Here is a 22,009-nt window from a genome sequence, read left to right as displayed (position 1 = left end):
GAAAGAGCACAATCTAACTTTTCTCTCAACCACCCACTCCACACCACCTCCTCATTCCCTTGTCTCTCCTGCTTGTTCTTCCATTTCGCTTTCCTTCCCCAGCTTCTCTCTCCCCACGGCTCAGCGCACCACGCTCTCACACACGTTTCCTTCTCTGTGTCCCCAGCTGGGACACCAGCTCTGACGCCACACTGGGAATAGCAGCTGTGAAAGGACTTGGAGCTGCTGCTGAGCTCAGAGGGGGATACGAAGCTAGCTCGCTTCCTCCTCAGAGCTCCAAATGTGTAAAAATCAAACACTCATTTATTTTTTAGAAACCCAGTCTTGACACCAAAGCCATGAAGAAAATAGAAAGCGTTAGGTTATAAACTAAATGAACCTGTTAATTATGCCATCTCCTTAATGTGCCTAAATACTGGAAGATATTTCGTTTACTTCTTCTAAATGCCCTTTCATGTTTTTGTAGAGACAGGGTCTCACTATATTGCCACAGATGAAGCACAGCAGCTATTCACAGGGGCAATCATAGAGCACTACAGCTTCAAACTCCTGGGCTCTGATGATCCTCCCACCTCAGCCTCTGGAGTACCTGGGACTATAGGCATGTGCCACGGTGCCAGCTCATGTCACCTTAATATGGCTTCTGAAGGGGGGCTGCCTGCTCTGTGGAACAGTGAGCATTTTTAAGTGTATATGAAAAATTAATGTGCCTTGCGGTTCAGTTTCATCCCTCACCTGTGGTTAACAAGCAGCTCCACACACTTGGGAGTTACCTACCCAGACCAAAATCCCACTTTGGCGATAGACAAAATAATGAGGCACTTTCCAAAGTGGGATAATTAAAAGCGAAGACCAGACTTTATGTGTCAAGGGAGAAAGGCAGGGCAGGGAAATATAAATACGATGTTCCAGGCTTAAAAACGAGAAAATCAGCTGGATCTCTATCTAGGATATAAGAAATATTTAGACCAATTAAAGCAATGCTTACATCTTGCTCTGTAGTAATTCATTCATTCAGTTACTCCTCAATAAACACGTATGAAGAACATACTATGTGCCAGGCATTGTGTGCCGCCAAAGATAACAAAGTGAACAAGACAACCTGATCTTTGCTCTCACGGAGTTTACAATCCAGCAACAGCTCAAGACAAACCTGTAAGCTCTCAAAAATCACATGTTAAAACATATATTCTGAAGGAAACATAAGGCGTTGGGAAAGAATAATGAAGGGGAATCTGCACTAGAGAGAGTAGTAAGGAAAGGACTCTCTGAAGAGGTAAAATTTAAAAGCCAGAACATACAGGAACAGAAAAACTAACCAGGACAAGAATGGGCTGACCATTTCAGGAAGACAAGTTTGCATGAACAAAGGCCCTGAGGCAGAAAAGGTTTTAGCACCAAGGAACTCCAATATCAATGTATCTGGAGTAAAGTGAGCAAGGAGAGAATGGCACATCACAGGACTAGAAAGACACTGGGCCATGATGCCCAATTGAGGTTTTATTCTTAGGACAATGGGAAGTTTTCAGCAGAGGAAGGACATGATCCAATTTACACTTTATGATGATCAATGGTGCCTCTCTATGAAGAAATACTTAAAAAGCAGAGACTGCTGCAGTGTCTATGCAAGAGGTGATGATTCCCTGGACAAAAATGTAACCGCAAAACTGAAAAGAACAGAAAAATTCAGATCTATTTTAAATGTTGAACCAACAGAAATCATTGAAGGATTGCATATGAGGGTGAGAGCAAGGAAAGAATCAAAGATGACTCCCATCAAGTTACTATTTATATGTGGGCTTTTTGGTTTTTGTTTTTCTCAGAAGTATAAGCATCACATCATGCACTGCCAGACACATGTGGGGTCTACGGGACGTGATATGTCTATGGACATAAGCAACTCAAACACCATAGGTCACAGAACAACAGAAACTGTTATGTGGCTGTTCTTGAGAGACAATAATAGTATAGTAGGCAAGTATTTCATTCAGTTTTCCCACAACAATTTTGTCATCACGTTGGTGCCAGAGCCCTATGGCTTCCCCCAAAATCATGGGTTAAATGTCTTTCTATATCTAGGTGCAAAAACTCTGACTTTTAAACAGAACTGTACCAAATAATTAACTACCAATCCATCAAAGCAGCTGAGGATATACAGCAATTTCTAAGAGAATCTTCATGTCAAATTGGATAACTCATATCAAATATGCCAAAGGCATATTAGTGTATAACATTGATCAGCAGGAACAAAACTGTAAAATGCATATTTATAAATAATTTTTTTATGATCACTGAACAATTTAGTCCTTAACAACTGCCTCTCCATAGGATCCCTTCAGAAAACCAGTATACAACATAATGCAGTATTCCCCCAGGAAGAAACCTCTGAGGGGAAAGAGAATGGATTGCCTTGTTTATTTTACATGCTGTATCCAAACTGGTCCCCAAATGCCACAGAATGCAACAGTATTCTATGGTTGATACACATGCGGTCTCAGCATCTTCCTGATCTGTTCATTCCTTATGACCTATCTGAGCGCTGCTGGCACTGTTTCCACCGCCCTTCTCAGAAGCTGATATATAATTTTAATCTCAAAATTCCTGGGCCCATTTGTCTAGGTGAGCACCTCTTTACTTTTTAACATTAATAGTGATGATGCACTCTTGTTCTAATCTGAAGAATGAAAGACAAGTTATAAAACACACACAGAGAGAGAGAGAGAAAGAGAGAGAGTAGACAATCACATGCACAATGGACAGAACACTTGACACTGGCTCAGGCCTTGACAGACGGATACAGAGTACATCAAGATAAATGGTAGTCATTTATTTGGAAAAGAATGTTATCTTTTGTTCCTCCAGACTATTAACTGTGCCATGTTTATGTGCATTTTAAGGCCTTTTCTCAAAACAGACTCCACTACCTTAATCGATACATAAAGGATCCCTTTCAGACAGACTTTCCCCCAGTACTTCAGTGAAAAGTACATAACTTGAGTCTCCTGCCTTCTGGTCCTTCTAAGTCTTAAATTTATTTCAATGCTTTTAATTTAGATTTCATGATCCATCTCAAGCTCCCCTCCAAGCTTCTGTCTTTAATTCGATGGTCCACCTGTATTTCTCCTCTTAGCACCACACTTCTCTAGCTTCCTAAGCCACCTGCTCAGTTCCAACGGTGAGACTATAAAAAATTCACATCACTATGCCTCACACCCTCTTTAATTTAACTTTGTAAATTCACTTTTCAACACCCTTGAGCTGTTCATTCTAATTTGGCCTGTCATCACCTGCAATGACTGAACCCGATCTTTATCTGTGCCATCCATAATGCATTTTATTGCAGGGTCCATATTTCTGCAACTGTAGCAAAGACATGAAGAATGTACAGAGCTCTGCCAACATGAAAAGCTGTCACTGTGTAACTCCTGTTGGGGAATCTTCCAAAATTGGCATGTGTTTCTACTGCACATATTCATTCTCAGTTCAGCCACAATATTTGGCCCATGTAGCCAAATATTCTCCACATTAAAGAAACAAAAAGCAACATAAACATACATCTAAACACACAGCCTATCCTATCACTTGAATTCAAGGGTGTTCTTTGACCTCCTGCTATTCTGCTCTTAGTAACACTTTTATCCAGTGTATGACATCTAATACATTCAACATCTTAACAACTGTGTCACTCTACAGACCTCTCTTACAGGATGATTTTCCACAATTCCCATTTAAATCACTGACCTGGCTCATAACCTGGTTTTATGTCACCTGTAATGCTGACATTTGGTAAGATATGTAAATATATAGACATACACTCTCATCTTCACCTGCTGTCTCAACAGAACCTATTTCTAAGCATAAACAATGCAAAAAATTCTTTAAGAGTCTTCCAGTTACTGTTTATTGCTGTAGTTAAATACCATCTGCAATACTACCCTATTACACATAAAAATGTAGAATACACAGCTATGCCTAAACTTAGTCAGACCTTTTCTGATCAACTCAGAATCTTACCAGATGACCTCCTAGATTAACCTGCCGGTACAAGCAAAGCATCTCCACAGACACTATCCTTTAGAACAGATTCTAAACATCTCAGTATTACAGTGTCCCTCCCCTTTAGCCCCAAGATTCAAAAAGGTGTCCTTCTCAAAGACATGGGAGTGAGGCAGAGAGAGGCACCAACGCTCAGAGAGTACTCACTGAGAGGTTTTAGGATGCTGCTGCTGGATTCATCAGCATTTTCAATATCCGATTTGTCAGAGTAGTTCTCAGAGATTCTCTCCTTTTCCTTCTTTTCTTTGTGCCCTGTCTTTCTCTTGTGACGTCTCCTTCTCCTGTAACTCTTCGGCACATGGACTCCAATGTAAATGGTATGGTGGCCTAAGGAAGGTACACAAATCACCAGTCAGTTCAAACCACATTCTCTACTGCAGATAAATTGCACAAGATACACAGATCAGAAGAAAATGTCTATAAATTCAACGTTACCATTCTATATTTGGCAAACTCTAGAAAAATAAAATTTCCTCCCAATTTTCAATTAGCTTCAGTATAATTCAAGCTAGTGGCTGACACTAGGACTCTGTGAGAGTGTACTCTAATTCTGTCCAGATAGACTACTTTTGTTTAGGAAAACCAAGGAATATCAAACTGGAAATCAGGAATCCTTCATGTTTGTCATACTCTGCCATCAATTAGTTGTCTGACCTTAAGCATGTATCTCTTAACCACTCTGGGCCTCTCATCATTTCTAGAAGGAGAGACTTAAACTGGGTAATCCCTAGAGGGCCCTCCAGTTTCAGCCTTACATGAGTCTATGATTATACTGGGTAGGGTTAGTGCCTGCTGGAAAAGGAGCTGCTGGCGCTGCAAAAATAAAGATTTAACTCAAAGTTCAAAAAGTCATTTTGCTGGGGGTAAGGCTTTACATTAAAACTTTTTTTTTTTTTACCTAATCAGCAAAATAGAGACTTAGAACTGGGACAAACTGAGAAAAATAAGACATACTTGGAGAAAAGATTTTAGAAATACTCAAACGTTCACACTAGGAAACAGCTAAAATGAATGTCAGCTACAGTGCCATTCTCATTTTTCTTTTTTCGTTTCCAAAAGTTTCTAAAAACTGGTTGTTGCAATGATAAAAATAAACCGAGCCCAGCAAAAATTGCCTTGAAGAGAAGGGCATGAGGAAAAAAGATTGTGAAATGCCTTCAGCTCTCTAGATGGAAGGAGCTGCAAAACTGACAAGTGGTATTATTTTTACAAAATCTAATAAGACAAAAAAGAAAGAAACTCAAAGTTCCACATCATTTTTTAAATTGAAAAACTTCTACTTTCACTTTAAATACAGCATAACTTCTGTATTTTAGGAACTACCATTTCAGAAATAATGTGAACATTTTTTTCTGAACTGCAAATTAGATTAGATTTTCTCATCTATGGGTTTTATTTCCCATTTCTGGAATTATTCCTTGATGACAACTTTGCAATGCCACAGCCAATATCACATACCTACATGCAAATACATGTACATACAGTATGTATGATACAAACTGTCATGAACTACTTTCCACAGTAACCTACGGGGTATATCTAAAGACACCATAATTGGCAGGGGTGTTTCCTTAAATTGGCAGGCTTAAAAGAATTATATGCTCCTTCAGGAAAGATATTCCAGCTAAGCAATGCAGAACCTAAGTGAATGGGTTAGTATTCAAAAGAAGACATCAGATGCTTGAATGAAGTTGGAGGCATCTTTACATAAAGCAGGACCTCCTTCCCAACACACACGCAGCAACTCAGCTACTACAAAACACAGTGAAATTCTCCCCACAGAATGTGTGCCAGTGAGAAGTGTATCTATCATGTCTAACCATTTGCAAGCAAATGGTTCTCATGGGAAAGCTATATTATACTAGGAAGTAGGAAATGTCTCAGAAACAATGTGAATTAAGAAACAGTGTCAATTGTTTCCTGTGCTCCAGTTACTGAGGGAGTCCTGAAGTTTTATCTCAAGTCTCAACAATGTAAGTGAGCAAAGCCAACCAATTGCTTCAATAAATCAAACACGAAATGCTTGGTTGTTTTCAAGAAAACACACACAAATAAAGAGGTTGAAAAATTTTTTTAAACCTGTCACATTAAATATTTTCTATTCACCTTATTAAATATGGCGGCTAAGCAAAAAATGGTAATTAAGCTACATTGCCATATTGATGTTATATAGAAAGATTTTTTAAATTATATTTACCCAAATCTGCATAGTACATTTGTTCAAATCATTTAATAGACAGTCTATATGGGTGGATAAGATGCTAAGGTAAGATTACTGGCTAGGAAGTGTCATCATTGTCAATCTAATGAAAGAGTTAGGCCAGTTCAGAGAGTGAGCCATCAAACCCTGGAGAGAAATGCACTTGACTTTTTGGAACCTACTTTGAATTGTCATTATCACATAAGTGGTGCCATTTTGTTCGCATCGTGATGATAGGCATCCTCTCAGCAACAGATTCTGTCTATCCCCATTTCCTCCAACTCCTCCTTCTTGGTTTTCCCTGTGCACTTCCACACAGGTGTGGGAGCTTTCAGAATTGACACTGCACTGTGAAGTGCTATGGTGCCCAGAGGTCAAGCAGAAATGTTGTTCCTCTCAAGACATGCCAAATTTTAGGCATTTTAAAATCAGCTTTACTGGGGTGTAATTTATAAACAATAAAATCCACTCATTTAATGATACAGTCAATGATTTTAGTATATTTACAGAGTTGTGCAACGATCGTCATAATCCAATTTTAGAACATTTCCACCAATCCAAAAAGAACCCTCATATCCATTTGCAGTCACTCTCTGTTCCCACTCCTGTCTAATGCAACCACTCTTGACCATTTTTTAAAACTCTTAGTGATGGCCTCTGCGAAGCTACCATTCTCTAGTACTCATATGGCAATGAACTTTTTGTAGACATCCTTACAGCACAATAAAATACAATATTCCCTGGATGAGGAAGATATTGCCTTCCACCAACTGCCAGAGGAAATCATGCCACTGAGCTGAGCAATTCAAAACTTAAAGCATCCTCCTCCTCTCACACATGATTGGTAACTAAATTTTCCTTTTCTGTCTTGTGTTCAGGTAGAGGACAAGGAACATAGTTCCTTGAGGGGCTCAGGGACAGTGCTTTCTGCTCCATCAGTTACTTCTCAGCCTCTCTCACTTCAGCTTCCTTGCCTATAAGAAGAGAGCAAGATAGCCTTGCTTTGGTGGATGGGGTAATACAGACATGCTGTCTCAAAGGGACAATCAAATACTTAATAAGCTATATGTGCCAAGTAACCAAAACACCGAAAGTAAAATGAGCTGCAATGGAAGCTTTCTCACTGCCCCCACAGAATACCTGTCATCATGATCAATAGAAGCATCATTACTGTTGAAAATATGCTATGATTGATGAGAACATCACATGTGGATCTCAATATTTATTTTCATTAAAATCTCTTTACCTGTTTAAGGGATATGTCATGAAGACTGATGACTATTTTTAAAATTATAACTCATGAAATGACTGCAAGCTCTTAGGGGAGTCACAAAGCTGAGGATATAGTATTGTTTTCCCTGTAATATGAAAAGGAGAAACTTGACAGACAAGCTTTCCAGCCCTGCAAGGGACTACAAAACAGTAAGACCATTAAAGAATCAGGGATAGTTAACCTGCTTCTTATACAGAACTTTCTAGGCTAAAAAAAAAAAAAAATTCTCCACTAGAAAACTCAGGAAATACTGCTTCCAAAGATAATGTAAAAAGGAGGAGTGGAAAAAATTTTAAGAGCTATAATGTATGAGGAAGAAGTGATTGTTTTAAATGTTATCAAAATAAATGTTACATTCTTGCTACTGAAACTTCATGAAGTAAAACTACTGGAATCTACATTTGACAGTGTTCATTTAGGTGTGCTGTCAAAGAGCTTTCAGTCCTTGATTTGGCAGTGGCTTCAGTATCATGTGTTCAAATAAATACCCTGCATGCCTTTCTCTGACAGATGGTGCAAGTTCCCAACAAACTCTAAATATCTTGGGAATATCTCCCAATCCGTACCACAGCCAGTACTACTGGAAAGAAAACATGGCTTTCCCGGGTATCTCTGAATGTCAGAAATGATCACTACGTGATTCTTGTTTCTTCCCATCCTTACATGCTCCACCCCAGTTGCAAGTAGGAAGTACTATGATGTTAACTCATCCAATTATCCCAATTCCTGAAATATTTCTAACCTAACTTCGTACTTCTCATAGTTGCTACAATGTTTTCTGGCAAACAAAAAACTTACACTTAGTAACTCTGGAGCCATTCAAATTAAGGTGGCTTTCACAAATACACATTTTGCTACCAAGGATGATTTAACACTTTGAAGTATGAAAACCTTCAAGCCAGAAAAGGGTTTTAGATCAGCCAAACTACAAATTCTATAGCTGAGAGGGATGGTTGACAACATATGCCTCTATATGTAAGATACATCTATTAGCTCCTTCCTGGGAAACATGTTGCTGTGTTTACTGTACATACAGATGATAGCAACTATTTGGTGAATGCTTACAAGCATGCCAGGCACTGCGAGGTGTTTTATATCTACCTCCTCATGCAATCCTGCTCCTATCCCCATTGTACAGGTGCAAAAACCACAGTTTGAGGAAGCCAAGGACATTATAACCAGTTAACTTTGTATGAAGTGTTCTCTTCATAAAATCCCACAGGAGAAATATGTCTATGTTCTCAGTATCAAGACTAGTAGAGTGCTTCATCACTACTTTGATGGTGTGTTCTGTAAAACATACTATATTTATATCATAAATTTAATAACTTATTATGTCACCTTCCTCATTGGCTGCTAACAAGAGAACAGACAAATTTTAGGCAAACCCGTAGTGAGCATATAGAGTTTCATGACGTGCATTTTATACACAACCTCATTCTTCCAACTTTTCAACAGTTACTTTCCCTTCACCCTAAAGCTTTTTGGAATAAGGTAGTATATAATTTTTTAACCTGATATGTCAGTACTGTATTCTATCTAAAAGATCACCAAAGGACAGGTAAAATCTTTACCCAGAAGTCTACCTTTCCCCACCTCCCACCATCCATCCCCTACCTCCAGCCTCTTACATACATCTCTAATTAAACACTGAGGTATGTTCCAGATTTGATTTATAGCCACACTCTTACTCTTTCAGCTGAATTTCTGTTCTCTCCAGTTCAAAGCAAAAATTCTACAACATGCAGCATTTTAAACACTTCTTTCAGAACTAATCAGCAATATTCCCAAAATATGAGTTAAATACTGCCTTCCCTGGCTGATATCTAATATAACCTGGTCTTCTGCCAAGATGCCCAAGACATGTTGTAGCTATTGCCAAGAAGAATGTAGGTAGAACAAAATTAAGAGATTTATTTATTTTTATTAAGAAAAGAAAAATGTAGAAGAGGCGGAGACCCTGGATGAGTGACAGATTATAAAAAGATGCTGCAAAGACTTTACTTGTTGGACCAAAAAAAAATCTCAGTTAAAAGTATATGCATAAGAAAACTTAAACCAAACTATAGTATCAAGTCCAGGCACAGTGGACACTGTGTGGTTGACACTTTTATTTAACAAGAAATGGACAAGTATGTATAATCCTAAACACTTTAATAAAATACAAGTGATTTTTTTTTTTTGAGACAGAGTCTCACTCTGTTGCCCAGGCTGGAGTGCAGTAGCACTATCTCGACTCACTGCAGCCTCTGCCTCCCCAGTTCAAGTGATTCTCCTGCCTCAGCCTCCTGAGTATTACAGGCATGTGCCATCATGCCCAACTAATTTTTTTGTATTTTTGGTAGAGGTGGGGTTTCACCATGTTGGCCAGGCTGGTTTCGAACTCCTGACCTCAAGTGATCCACCCACCTCTGCCTCCCAAAGTGCTAGGATTACAGGCACAAGCCACCACGCTCAGCCAAAATACAAGTAATTTGTTAGCTTATTATTCTCAAACCCATAAGAGTGTCCATAAGCAGCTCTAATAAGATACAAGCAAAGTAACATTGCTAATTTACTGGTATAAATACCAGCTCATGAGAAGAAAACCCCCTTCAAAAAGCACAGCGTAATTTTGCAGTTACCAGGGGGTAAACCAGCCCTTTATGAAATTTTGCATGAGGGTCCAGACTCAGAACAAGGGATGATTTCTATTTTTATATATGGATGAGGGCAATTTTTTTACATAAAAAATAATGTATGTGTTTATTAATAGATAATTACATATTACATATGTCATTTATGTATAAATAATTTTGAATACTGATAAGTAATTTATTTTAATTTTAATGCTACCAATTACACAGGACCAGGCATGCAAGCAAATGACAAATGTGATGAAAAACAGGGAAATACTTTTCTTCCCACTGAACTGCATGGGAATTTTACATACTGAAAGCCTCCCAGAAATCCTCAAGGCAACCTGAGGTTCCCCAAGCAAGACTGATAAGAAATCTTAGCTTGTTACTTGATGTTCACTGAGCACAGCACTATTAATATTTAATATTTGATGATGATAATAATAGTGATAACAATCTCTAGGCAAGAACTAAGAGCTACAGAATAAAAGGTCTCAAAGGAGACACAAGCTTATGATTGTTAGCTAGACTCCTGTCCTTTAGCTCAGCAAACGTATGCATCTGTCTTCCAAGAGCTCATTTTTAATAAAACAGTTATATTAATTATAGTCTTAGATGAAGGTGAGGAGCCTAAGACCACATACTGAAGTTAAGCTTCCTTTGAAGTTTCCATTATTAATGGCTGATAGTAAAGGCAAAAACTGACTGGCACTCTATAAAATCTGAATTAGTGAATATGTTTATAGAAATAACAACTTTATTATGTTCAGTGATCATCAATTATTTGAAAAGATCTTAGCTAGAAAAACAAGAATTTCCCCTTAAAGTTACTTCAGGAATCTACCTTAAGGAATTAACAAAATTAGAAATCAGGTTACCCTATGTAAACTGCAGTTCCTGAAGAGCTTTTTAATCTTCAAAGTTGATTCTCCAAAATAATGTTAACTTTGCTCTAGCAAAATCTTTTATATCCATATCTATAGATACAAAATATATCTATATCTATATAATTATATCTATATAGATATAAATTTACCTATACAAATATCTATATATCTATCTCTATATAATCTTTATAGAGAGATTATATATAAATATATATTTATTTAATGCACAATCTGAATTAAACATAGTCTACCACTGTGTCTGGTACACAAAGGTGCTGCATAAATGTTGATCCTATTTCTCCCTTCCCTTTTCAAAGGAGAAAAAACAGAGCACAGTTTTTTCTCATTCCCACCCACCTCCAGCCCTGATAATAACTAACTTGTGAACACTCTTTGTTCTCCAGAACATTCACCTAGAGAAGGGCAAAAGAGTCAACCTCAGACCTATTCTTAACTTGTCCCTTAATCGGCAGTTTTAGCCATCCTACAGAGTTGAGCTCTTCAACAAAGGCAGCACCTTCCATAACCTCAATCTTCCCTAACTCTGTCCAGAAGCAAGGGCTTGGCAATCTCCACCCTGATTTGGGCAAAGTTTCCCCCAGAGCTTTCAATGGCTCACTGCCAATCTGCAGGAAACAGGTCTGTAAGTCCTTGTACTTGCTCCAACGAGACAGAGTAGAGCCAAAAGGCCTAGGAAGGCCAGCACTAGGCAGAACAGTGCTCAGAGTGAGCAGAAGCCACCCAACGGGAAGACATGAACCCTCCACTTATCCCGACACCCAGAACCACCCCACACGGGCTACTGCATTGTAATATGCAGTACACATGCTGTCAGACAAAATCCACCTGTGAGCCAAACACAGAGAACTGAGTTTCCATCATTTCTCTTTGGTCACCATTTGCACAACTGAATGGGAAGTAGGGTTGGAAGATAAAAAAACAATAGCTAATTCAGTGGTCATTGATAACTTGATTTGCAATTGCAGCCAGAGAGGCAGCTTAGAGAGACACGTAAATGCACACGTTCACACTCTCATTCCAACCACATTGTCCATCTCTGACTCTATTATGGCTTCTCTTTTTGCAGTGGCCTAAGCCCTGGCTGGGCAATAGGATGAAGAGTCCTTGGTTGCTATAGACAGGTAATCTGCAATATAGTCAATACACTCATGGCTAATCAGGTATCAACTATTTAATATAATATATAAATATTCAATATTTTAATATATGTTAATCTATTATAATATATCACATATGCAAAATATTACATATGGTTATATATCTTACATTGTATTAGTAGATAAACATATTTTTAAATATTATATCTTATATAAAATATTGATGTAAATATTTAATAAATATTAATTTATATTTGTTATAAAATATAAATATTAAAGTTCACATTATTCCCTTCCCTTATATACATATATATAGGTAAATGAGATGTAGATAATACCATAGGGCTATAACAATCACCCAGAACTAGGAAAAATGCTATGAGAGACTTCTGTTAACCTAGAATCCCAGAATCTTCAATACTGTGGTTTTCCACATGCACCCAGGAAAAAGAGGGACGACATTCATTGACACAGCAGCACATAATCATACTTTTAAAGTGGCCTAAAAATCACTTTAACCGGTTCAGCCTCTTCATTTACCAGTGATCTAACTAAAGTCAAATAGGCGGTTAATGACGTATAGAGACTAGGACTCCTAGTGCCCCTGGATATATAAGCCTTCCTTTCCCATTTTTCCACTATCATGGTACCAGTCCTCCACCCATCCCTCCCATCCTCCACTGTCTGGAAAACACAGCCAAAAGAATAATAACGATTAATCCTTTCAAGTTAGTAATTATTGAGAAGGGAAAAATGGGCTCAGGATTCTCTGGAAATGTTTGTCTTAGAGATACAGAATGACAAATTGAAATCCACAACCCTTAGTTCCATAAACTGCTCCAAAATATGACAATGTTCTAGCTGGGACATCTGTCTTCCCACTTACTACCAGGGGTCATTCAAATGCTGAGGCCAGTCTTATGTCTTCTTTCCCTCTCACCTCTCTGTAAGCTCTTTCAACACCTTTTATTCCTTTCAGTTCTTTCCACTTTCTGTTCTTCCAGGTGCTTCTCCTAGTTCTCATCCATCTCCCTACCTAAATTCCTTTTCCTCTGCAGAGGGAGTCAACCTCAAGCACACTCTTTTGGGATGAGCACAGCCTTGGGAAAGTCAGAACACCTGGATCCTTGTCCTAGTTATTCCAACTCCTACCAAGGTTACCTCGAGGAAATCATTTAACTTCTTCATGGTTCCTCTAGCCATCTGTAAGCTGAGAATATTGAACTAAATTTTCTCTAAGATCCTTTCTAGTTCTAAAACATCTATAATAATTCCAAATATTTTAACTAGTTAAGTGAAGTGGAGCACATAGAGGGAAAGGCTAAAAGTTTTCCAGCATCACCTCAAAGTCTCTTCCTAACTTCTCATAATGATAGTTTTCTCTTGGGCACTCTTATTCCCAACTAACCATGACACCCACATTGTTAACAAAAGTTACCAATCACCTTCTTTTTGCCAAATCCAGTAGCTACTATTTAATCCTCATCTTACCGGACTTCAAGGCAGCATTCAGCACTGTCAATTGCTCCTTATTAAAAGCCCTCTTCTCGGCCTCAGAGGCTTCACCCTCTTCCCAGTTTTCCTCCTACTTCTATGACTGCACTTTGTTAATCTCCAAATGTTGGCACTTGCAGAGTCCAATCGAGTCCTCTTCTCACTCCATTCTTTGACCCTGGGCAATATCATCCATTCCTATGGCTTTAAATGCTAGCTATATGCCTAGGACTCCCAGATTTATATCTCCATCCCTGTCCTTCCTTCTTAGTTCCTGCTTGTATAGTCAACTACCGGCTTCAGAGTTCTACTGCGGTATCTCAGAGGTGCTTCAAATTCAATATATACAAAAGGCTAAACTCCTATCATCCCCCACCACTCTTCCTCCACTGTTCCCCATCTTACAAAATGGTACATGATCCCCCAAATTGCTCATAACAGAAATCCAGAAGCAGCCACCCCCATCCATACATCCACCCATCAATTCAACACATTTGTCTCCATCTTTTTTGTCCCCACTCTTGTCCAACCCAAAATCATCTCTCAGTTGAATCTTGGCAACAGCCCCCACACTTCTGTCTTTGCCCTCTTGGGACACTGTCTCCATCCAGCAGCCAAAGGAATCTTTTCTAAAATACGAATTTGGTCTTATCACTTCCTTGCTTAAAACCCTTCTGCAATGTTTCCTTAGTGCACACTCAATAAAATGCTAATATTTAGCATAACATAAAAGACCTTGAGTTATCTGGGTCCTATCCACCTCAGAACTCTCCCCCGTTCACATGGTCCAGCTACTGTAGCCTTATTTCTGTTTCTCAAATGGGCCTACCTCTTTCTCACCTCTGGACCTTCACACATGCCTGCCTGGAATGCTTCCCTGATTCTTCACCTAGCAAATTCCTTTTCCTCTTTTAGGTCTCAATTTAATGTTATTCTGTAGGAGATATATTCCCTGGCCTTCCATGTAAACTCATCTACGTACGTGATACATCTCTAAAATTACCATATCAACTAACCTTGTGTCCTTAAATAATGGCTGGTTTATTTGACTAAACAATAATCATGGTCCTAGTTACAATGTTATCACATTCAATGATACACATAAGCCTGGAAAAGCAACATATTAGAGGTCACATCTGCAACTGTTCTTACCATTTTGATCGGCTTAAAGAAAAAAAAAAAAAAGCATGGTCCATCAGTTACTTAAATTTAGTAAGAAGAGTTAACGTAAGTACTAATCAACTAATCTGTTGATTACCAGATATTAGTATTAGCTTTAGTCTGAAAGTGTTCTGCAGTCACAGCAACCACTGGTGAGAAAGTGTTGCACATAAAGATAAATTACATACAACGATTACCTGCAAGGGAGATAATACCTTAAATTTATGGGGTTAATCCTGGGGGATTTCAAATTGCTTTACTTATATTCCTAGAAAAAGTAGAAGATGAGAGGTGCAAATTCTATCTTGTACAAAAAACTGAGATTCAGAAATTAAGTAACTTCTTAATGGCTTACTGGAAGTATCAAGGTATTTTTCAGGTATTATCCAAAAATTCTTAGAGCATTTCTAGTAGGTGGCTAAGAAGATGGGTTACTCACTGCACTTTGCATGAAGGAACCATAACCACATGACAGTGATTTGCCTTGTATTATCCAGAAAGGCAGTGGCAGACCAGGAACAGAAAAAGGTCCTGAGACTACTGGTCCACCACCATGTTCTCTAAACCATAGAAGAGAAGGAATAAAAGCGAGTAAAAACTTGAATAATCAGATACTAATTTAATTTGTCAAACACACGTATCCATTAGATTCAATCATGGGCTTTCATTCTACCTTGAAGACATTTTCTTTATTTTTCAGTAGGAATCAAATTTCCTGTTGAAAATTTAATAATCAATTGGGGGTTGGGTAGTGATGTAACCCATCCATAACAATGTAATTCCACTCCTCTAAAGCTGATATACTGGCCAATATTACTAAAATTTAAAACCTCTTTTTATTCCCGGAAGTTTTTGGCCTGGTAAAAGTTACTGAGCATTCCACCATGAAAATAGTCAATAAAATAATATTTCATGAGGTCTAAGTAGAGTCTGTTCTTCCAAAAATCAACAGAATATGAAGAAAGGTACACACATTGGATATAGCCCTTTGGATAGCTGCCTTCTAATTCTAACTCTATGGAAAGGCAGAAACAATTTACCAGATTTGAAAACTTTTTAGCTATTCAGAGAAATGAATTATTTAAGTCATCTATACTGCTGATTCAGTGGATGTCACTCACCACCCTCACTACCTTCACCTTTCATCCCACCTGGCAATCAGCAGATCCAGGGATGAATGTTGGAACCTCCCGTGAACCCATGCCATTGCAGGCTCTCACCTCAGTCACCTAAATGCAATCAGCCAAAAGAGTAAAATAAAATAAAACAAAATAAAATAAAATCTCACCAGCAAGCTCATGACAGCAACAAAAAAGCCTCAACTGATCTTTATTATATTCTTATTTTACTCATTCTCATCAGGCCCAATTCTCAGTTCTCCCAATGATTTCTAATCTCATGGTGATAAAAAAGGGGAAATATTTAGTTCAGGTTAGAATATATAGTAGTATTTCTATACTGTTGCATAATCTCATTTAATTGGCACCTAAATTACATAATGGCCAGTAGGAAGCAGAAGTATTCTAGTCTATGTGGCAGACAAGGGGAAATGCATTTCTATATGCGTGTTTAAATACATATACACATACTAGACTCTTGAATCCTTCTCACTGGCAGAAAAACACTACATTCTTGAATCCGTTTTCCAAATGAAGCAACATTGCAGGCTTTATTATACAATGGACAAGATCTGTGTTTTACCCAGTATACAATTATGGTTAATATCCCTCTTCTTGGAAAAAAAGACAATTTAACAAATTAAGGATAATGTGTATCAGAGCAGTCTAACTGTGAAAATTAGATCTCATACCCAGAGCTTAAAGGATGAGAATGAGTCCAAAGGGAAACAGAGAGTAAGCCTTGGGAAGTTTCAAAGGATCATTCTGGCTTTAGTTTTCCAATATAAGAAGCAGTAGGTAAGTATGGTTAGGAAGGCAAAGGCTAGATGTAGGGAGAAATGAATTAAGCAAGTAAACAATATTTACACCAGTTACAATTTGTAGAAAAGATTATAATAACCAAAGAAAATTATATAAAATTGTAAGAAAATTATAATAACCAAATTATAAGAAAATAATTAATTAAATAATTAAAAGAAAATTATAATAACCAAAGAAGATTATAATAACCAAAGAAAATTATTGGTGAGGCTGTATCCATCAGAAAGAAAAACAACAGACAGTGGTGGAGTATAAAGCACTCCTGTTCCTAATGCCAGGTACAGCAGCAATTGCTGTTGGAAGTTCTTAAGAGTTCTAAGGTGAATGACATGCTCCATTGTTCCCATTTTACAAAGAGAAAAATCCATAATCTAAACTATAAGTTGCTTCCTTCACCTATGCAATGATTTGGCAATAGAGCAAGTTTTAAATTTTTATTCTCAAACTGATACTTAGTGCCTCTGCTTTGACAACACTTGAATAAAATAAACAATAGAGACTCCCCAAAATAAATATCAAACAACATGTCTCACTAATATGACCAGATAAAAAGCTTCTAAAAAAGAAGCTCAATCTATAGGCAAAACTGCTATAAGTGTACTATTTCAGAATTTCTGGATCCTTGCAAACACAATGCAAGTACCAAGTGCAATTTGGTATGGCTTATTGCCATCAAAGAACACCAACACCTAGGATAGGAAATGGCTTCAAGAGGGCTTTGGCCGATACTATACTACCGGGGAATTCTCTGCAGTTGGAAAATTCTCAAATTCTCAGAAGAACTGTCTGATTCTAGTTTCAAAAACATACGGAACTATCATCAGCCTTCCTTGAAGTGAAAGAAATCTATATATAAATATTTAACTTCCCTGACACAGCAAGAGGTGTCAGGCAGCTACAGAGCTAAGTGCTGCATACTTGAGGACCTCTGGCCAGCGTTCAGCTGAGGCCATGAGGAGAAAGGAGCAGGGAGTTGGGAAAGGTCTGTATGGGCTCAACCTGTTCTGGGAAACCTATGTTACTATTCAAGTACCAACTTTTAAAAACCTCACTGTATTTCTTTAAAGTGGGCCAATGTGTGGATACATTGTTTCCTTTTAAGAAGGCTTTTCCTTTAGCAGTATTTGCCCAAGAGTTTCCTCTGTACACACTGTTTTCTGAGCAATTAGAGTGAACAGCAGAGAAGAGGTCAGCAAAATGCAACCGGACACTTATATCCAGTGCTCAGAATAGCCCCAGTCCCAACTTAGCCCCTCCCTTCCCATCCGATAGGTTTTCATTCACTCCTTCTCAGAAATTACGTTTTATACCATTGTAATTATTTAAAAATGTCTATCAGGCCCCACTTTTTTTAGAAAAAAATACTACCTTCTCCAGTACACGAGTAGATGATCATCATATCCTCTAGCAAGAAATAGGTTTAAGTCATGATTTCATGTCTGTAAAATGTTGAAGTCTTGACTTCCAAAAAGACAAAAGCCACCATTTCATCATTTTAGTCTCTCTCTTCAAAAAACATAGTAGAAGAATGAAAAAGTTTGATAAAGCAGAGGTGTTTAGGACCTTCTTTTTCTTATCAGTATAAATATATAAATGATAGAAGTATGTCAATGATCTCTGCAAAATCAAACAGGAGTAATACCAAGGATAAGATGAGAGGCTATATCATTTCATTAGAATAAGAGTACTAAGATAACAAAACTTCTTTTTTCTTTTTCTTTTCTCTTTTCTTTTTTTGAGGCAGGGTATCACTCTGTCACCCAGGCTGGAGTGCAGTGACACAATCACAGTTCACTGTAGCCTTGATCTCCTGGGCTCAAACGATTCTCCCACCTCAACCTCCTGAGTAGCTGGGACTACAGGCATGCACCACAACACCCAGCTATTTTTTTTTTTATTTCTCTGTAGACATGGGGTTTTGCCATGTTTTCTGGGATGTTCTTGAATTCCTGCCCTCAAGTGATCCTCCCACCTTGGCCTCCCAAAGTGCTAGGATTATAGGCATGACCACCACGTCAGGCTTTGAGAACCAAATTTCTAACAAAAAAATTTAAAAAATATGTCAGAGGATTATACAAAGTGATTCTACATATGCTTTATTTAGTTTATATTATACATTTATTTATTCATTCTTTCTTTTAACAAATAATTAGTGAATATCTACCCTGTCCCAGACCCTGACATACTTTTTTTACTTTTCCTGAAAACAATCCTCCTGTAAATTCCATGCATTTTCAACAACACTCCCTCTTAATGTCCATCAGTAGACATGCGAATTTGCACAATTATTCTTCCATTGGGACAGATGGGTGCATACTTCCCACTGCATTAAGTTTTGAATGGAAGAGGAAAACCAGCACAATATAGCATAATAGCTCTAGGAGAGTACTGACCAAGCCTCAAAAATGGAGACACATTTCAACCAATACTGTGTTACTGCATTTTATATTTTCTGAGTTGTTGGTTGAACTTGATGTTAAGAAGAGGCCCCTCCTCATGAAGTCAGAGTTGCCAAGGCCTGCTGGGAGTTACCTAGCCTTGCAGAGCCAAAGCCTTATCTCAAAGGATAAGGTGGAGTTTGCTCTTTTCCCCTATTGCAAAATATGAGACTATTAAGTAATCTGTTTATATCATACAGATCCAAAATTCTGGCTGGCTTTTTTAGGAATAAAACATCCATAGGATTTTCTTCTGTTTTTGGAAAAAGCGACCTGGGACTGACTCTTCCTATATCAATCTTCATTCACGCTACGTAATTAGCAATTTCCCCCATCTATGTTTGAAATGAAAAGTGAGTGGTTGTTCCTCGTGGTCAACACTTATGGATCATTCTGGTAATGTTAATTTGTCATCTACAGACCAATTCTGTGGAAGCGTGGAAGGGCCTGGGTGGGAGCTGGGGCATTTTGATAAAGAAATAAATATGAATATCTGAAATACTGACATTTTAAAATGAGTTTATCCACAGTAACCCCTCTCCTCCTAAAAATGTTAACTTTACAAAACCACGCAAAGTACAAGGTAACCAGTGGAAGAGCAGATTTAAAGGCTTCTATTTATTTTAAAGATTAAAATTGGCATTTGGTTTCATTTTGAAAGAGTATCTCTTTAAGCCATTAACACAGGAAGAAAATTATGTGACAATGAGGTTTAGGCCTTTAAATATATGCCACATAGATAAATTCATTATTTAAACAGATGACTCCTCTTCTGACTCACTCTGTGCTTAGTGAGTTTTGCAGTTGATGGTTTTCTATTAAGTTTTTAGAATGTGGATTAAGTGTCATGCCACCCACTGAGAGTAAAGTTGAACAAGGTGAACTGAGGGCGTGGTTTGAAGTCTCTCTCCTCAGAACCACAGCATTCGAAGGAACTAAGAGAGAGTATCTGGCTCTTCTTGCCTTCAGGTTGAGCTGAATCCAATCACCCCAAATTAGGGGACCCTAAGCATTTTTAAAGCATGAATATTTCAAAGTAACAAGAACTATCAGACCTTAGTTACTTTAATAATCACTTATTGGGAGTACATCTTATTTATGCAGATAACTGTAAAAAACAAAGTTTTATTTTAAGTTGACTTTGCCAAGAATGTTTACAAACATTGTAAACTTCTATGTTTATCCTAGAAGCAAGAGAAATAACTACTTTCATAAAAGAAAATGTAAATAATAATATAAAGTGTTCCAGCTCCTTGCCTTTTGAATTCTGACCCTTAAAACTGAGGCATTCACTTCTGCCATAAATGTGCCAGGAAGCTACTTTAGAATAGAGATAACAGTTTGCTTTTCTTCAGATACACTCTTCTCTATGCAATTAAAAATATGAGATGGACTCATATCCTTGGGAAAAAACATTCCCCTCAAAATGTGAGTACTTCTTAGAGGTCTTGACATAGGCCGTCTGTTTCTTCATTCTCAATCACTGGAACCATGGATGTGCCAAAAAAACCCTGTCCATTTCAACTGTTTTATACTATCACCGAGAGCTACTATAAAAATCTAAGACCTCCCACCCCCACCAATAAAGCAAGGTGAAAAAGGGGGAGGGTCAATTGGGAGAACACCAAATTAAAAATGAACAATTTTGTTCATTTCTAATGAGCAATTACTATAATTTCAAGGCTAGTACTGTAAGACACTCAGCACTGTTGAAAGTTACCCACAAAATAATCCATAAGCAATCTTCTTATGGGGCTCAGGACTCAGCAACAGGCAACTATCTGAGCATGTCTTGGAAGAAATGTAGTCATCTCAGGTGCCAATCAACATGAAAGACAGTCACTAAAATAGAGGTCTCATAAAAACAGGAAAACACACAAATCCATTTGGAAGGTTTAATCATCACAAAACCAACACATTTCTTGAATTTTACAGATGTTTCTACCACCTTTGGTTGTGTTTCTGTTTCTTCTTGAAGAATCCTGGCTACAGATTTGTGTGCTATTCATTTATATTGTCGTCTTAATTTTGTGCTTGAAAATCAAGGGAAATACTTCAGGAAACGCACTTCTTAGTCAAAGCCTTAAGAAACAGTATACAATATCCTATTGCAGTAGAGTACTGTCAATCCTACAGACCTTACAAACTCAAGAAGTGATTTACATCTCTTGTGAACCTAGCTAGAACATTATTCTCAAAGGAAAACACACGCACACAGTATATGTCACTCCCAAGCTTTTTCTACTTCAATTGTCTTAAAACTATAGGCTATTTGCTCAAAGCTACATTATTTCTTATATTCATGTGCTATATCTCCTCTTTGCTTGTGTCTCCTCTTTGCTGGTATCTCCTCTTTGACACTGGGACAGTGACAGAGTCACTAAAATGATGATTTAACATCATGGGTTCCAAGAATCTTAAGACAAAAGTTTTACTATTTTGCTTTCACCAGCTTGACATTTTCCCACAGCATGTTGTAAAAATGCAAGGAACCCATAAAACAATATGAAAGAAAATACTTTAGTTTCCGTTTTCCTAAGAAACTTAGGCATCAAATTCTTATTAGTCAGTCTCAAGAGCATAAATGCGGGAAGTTGAGGGGGGCGTGGAGGCGCCAATCCTCTAACACCACATGGGCAGAAGAAACTTACTAAAGAAACATGAGAAACAACATGATAGCCACACTATTCAAACTGTTCCAAGTGGCACAGGAGCATCACTTGCCCAGTACCTGGTGCTCAGTCTGCTTGAAGAATCACTCCAGAACATACAATACTGACTCTCTTTTTCCCAAGCCCACCACCTTCTGGTTCAAGTTTGGGGC

The 22,009-nt window shown here is 37.9% G+C and overlaps 1 protein-coding gene across 3 annotated transcripts in view; it reads right to left on the bottom strand.

The window, feature by feature from the left end:
• The window catches only part of SLC4A4 (solute carrier family 4 member 4), a 388,838-nt gene that overhangs the window by 316,046 nt on the left and 50,783 nt on the right, over nucleotides 1–22,009 (bottom strand). For all 3 annotated transcript variants that reach the window (XM_004038792.5, XM_031010225.3, XM_019025724.4), the window contains exon 3: nucleotides 4,204–4,383. In XM_004038792.5, coding sequence (XP_004038840.3) covers nucleotides 4,204–4,383 — 180 coding nt within the window. The remainder of the gene's footprint in view (nucleotides 1–4,203; nucleotides 4,384–22,009) is intronic.

This window comes from Gorilla gorilla, chromosome 3, assembly GCF_029281585.2.
Source record: "Gorilla gorilla gorilla isolate KB3781 chromosome 3, NHGRI_mGorGor1-v2.1_pri, whole genome shotgun sequence".
Lineage (NCBI taxonomy): Eukaryota > Metazoa > Chordata > Mammalia > Primates > Hominidae > Gorilla > Gorilla gorilla.
Note: the sequence above shows the minus strand (reverse complement) of the source record. Positions and strands in the feature narration are given on the sequence as shown.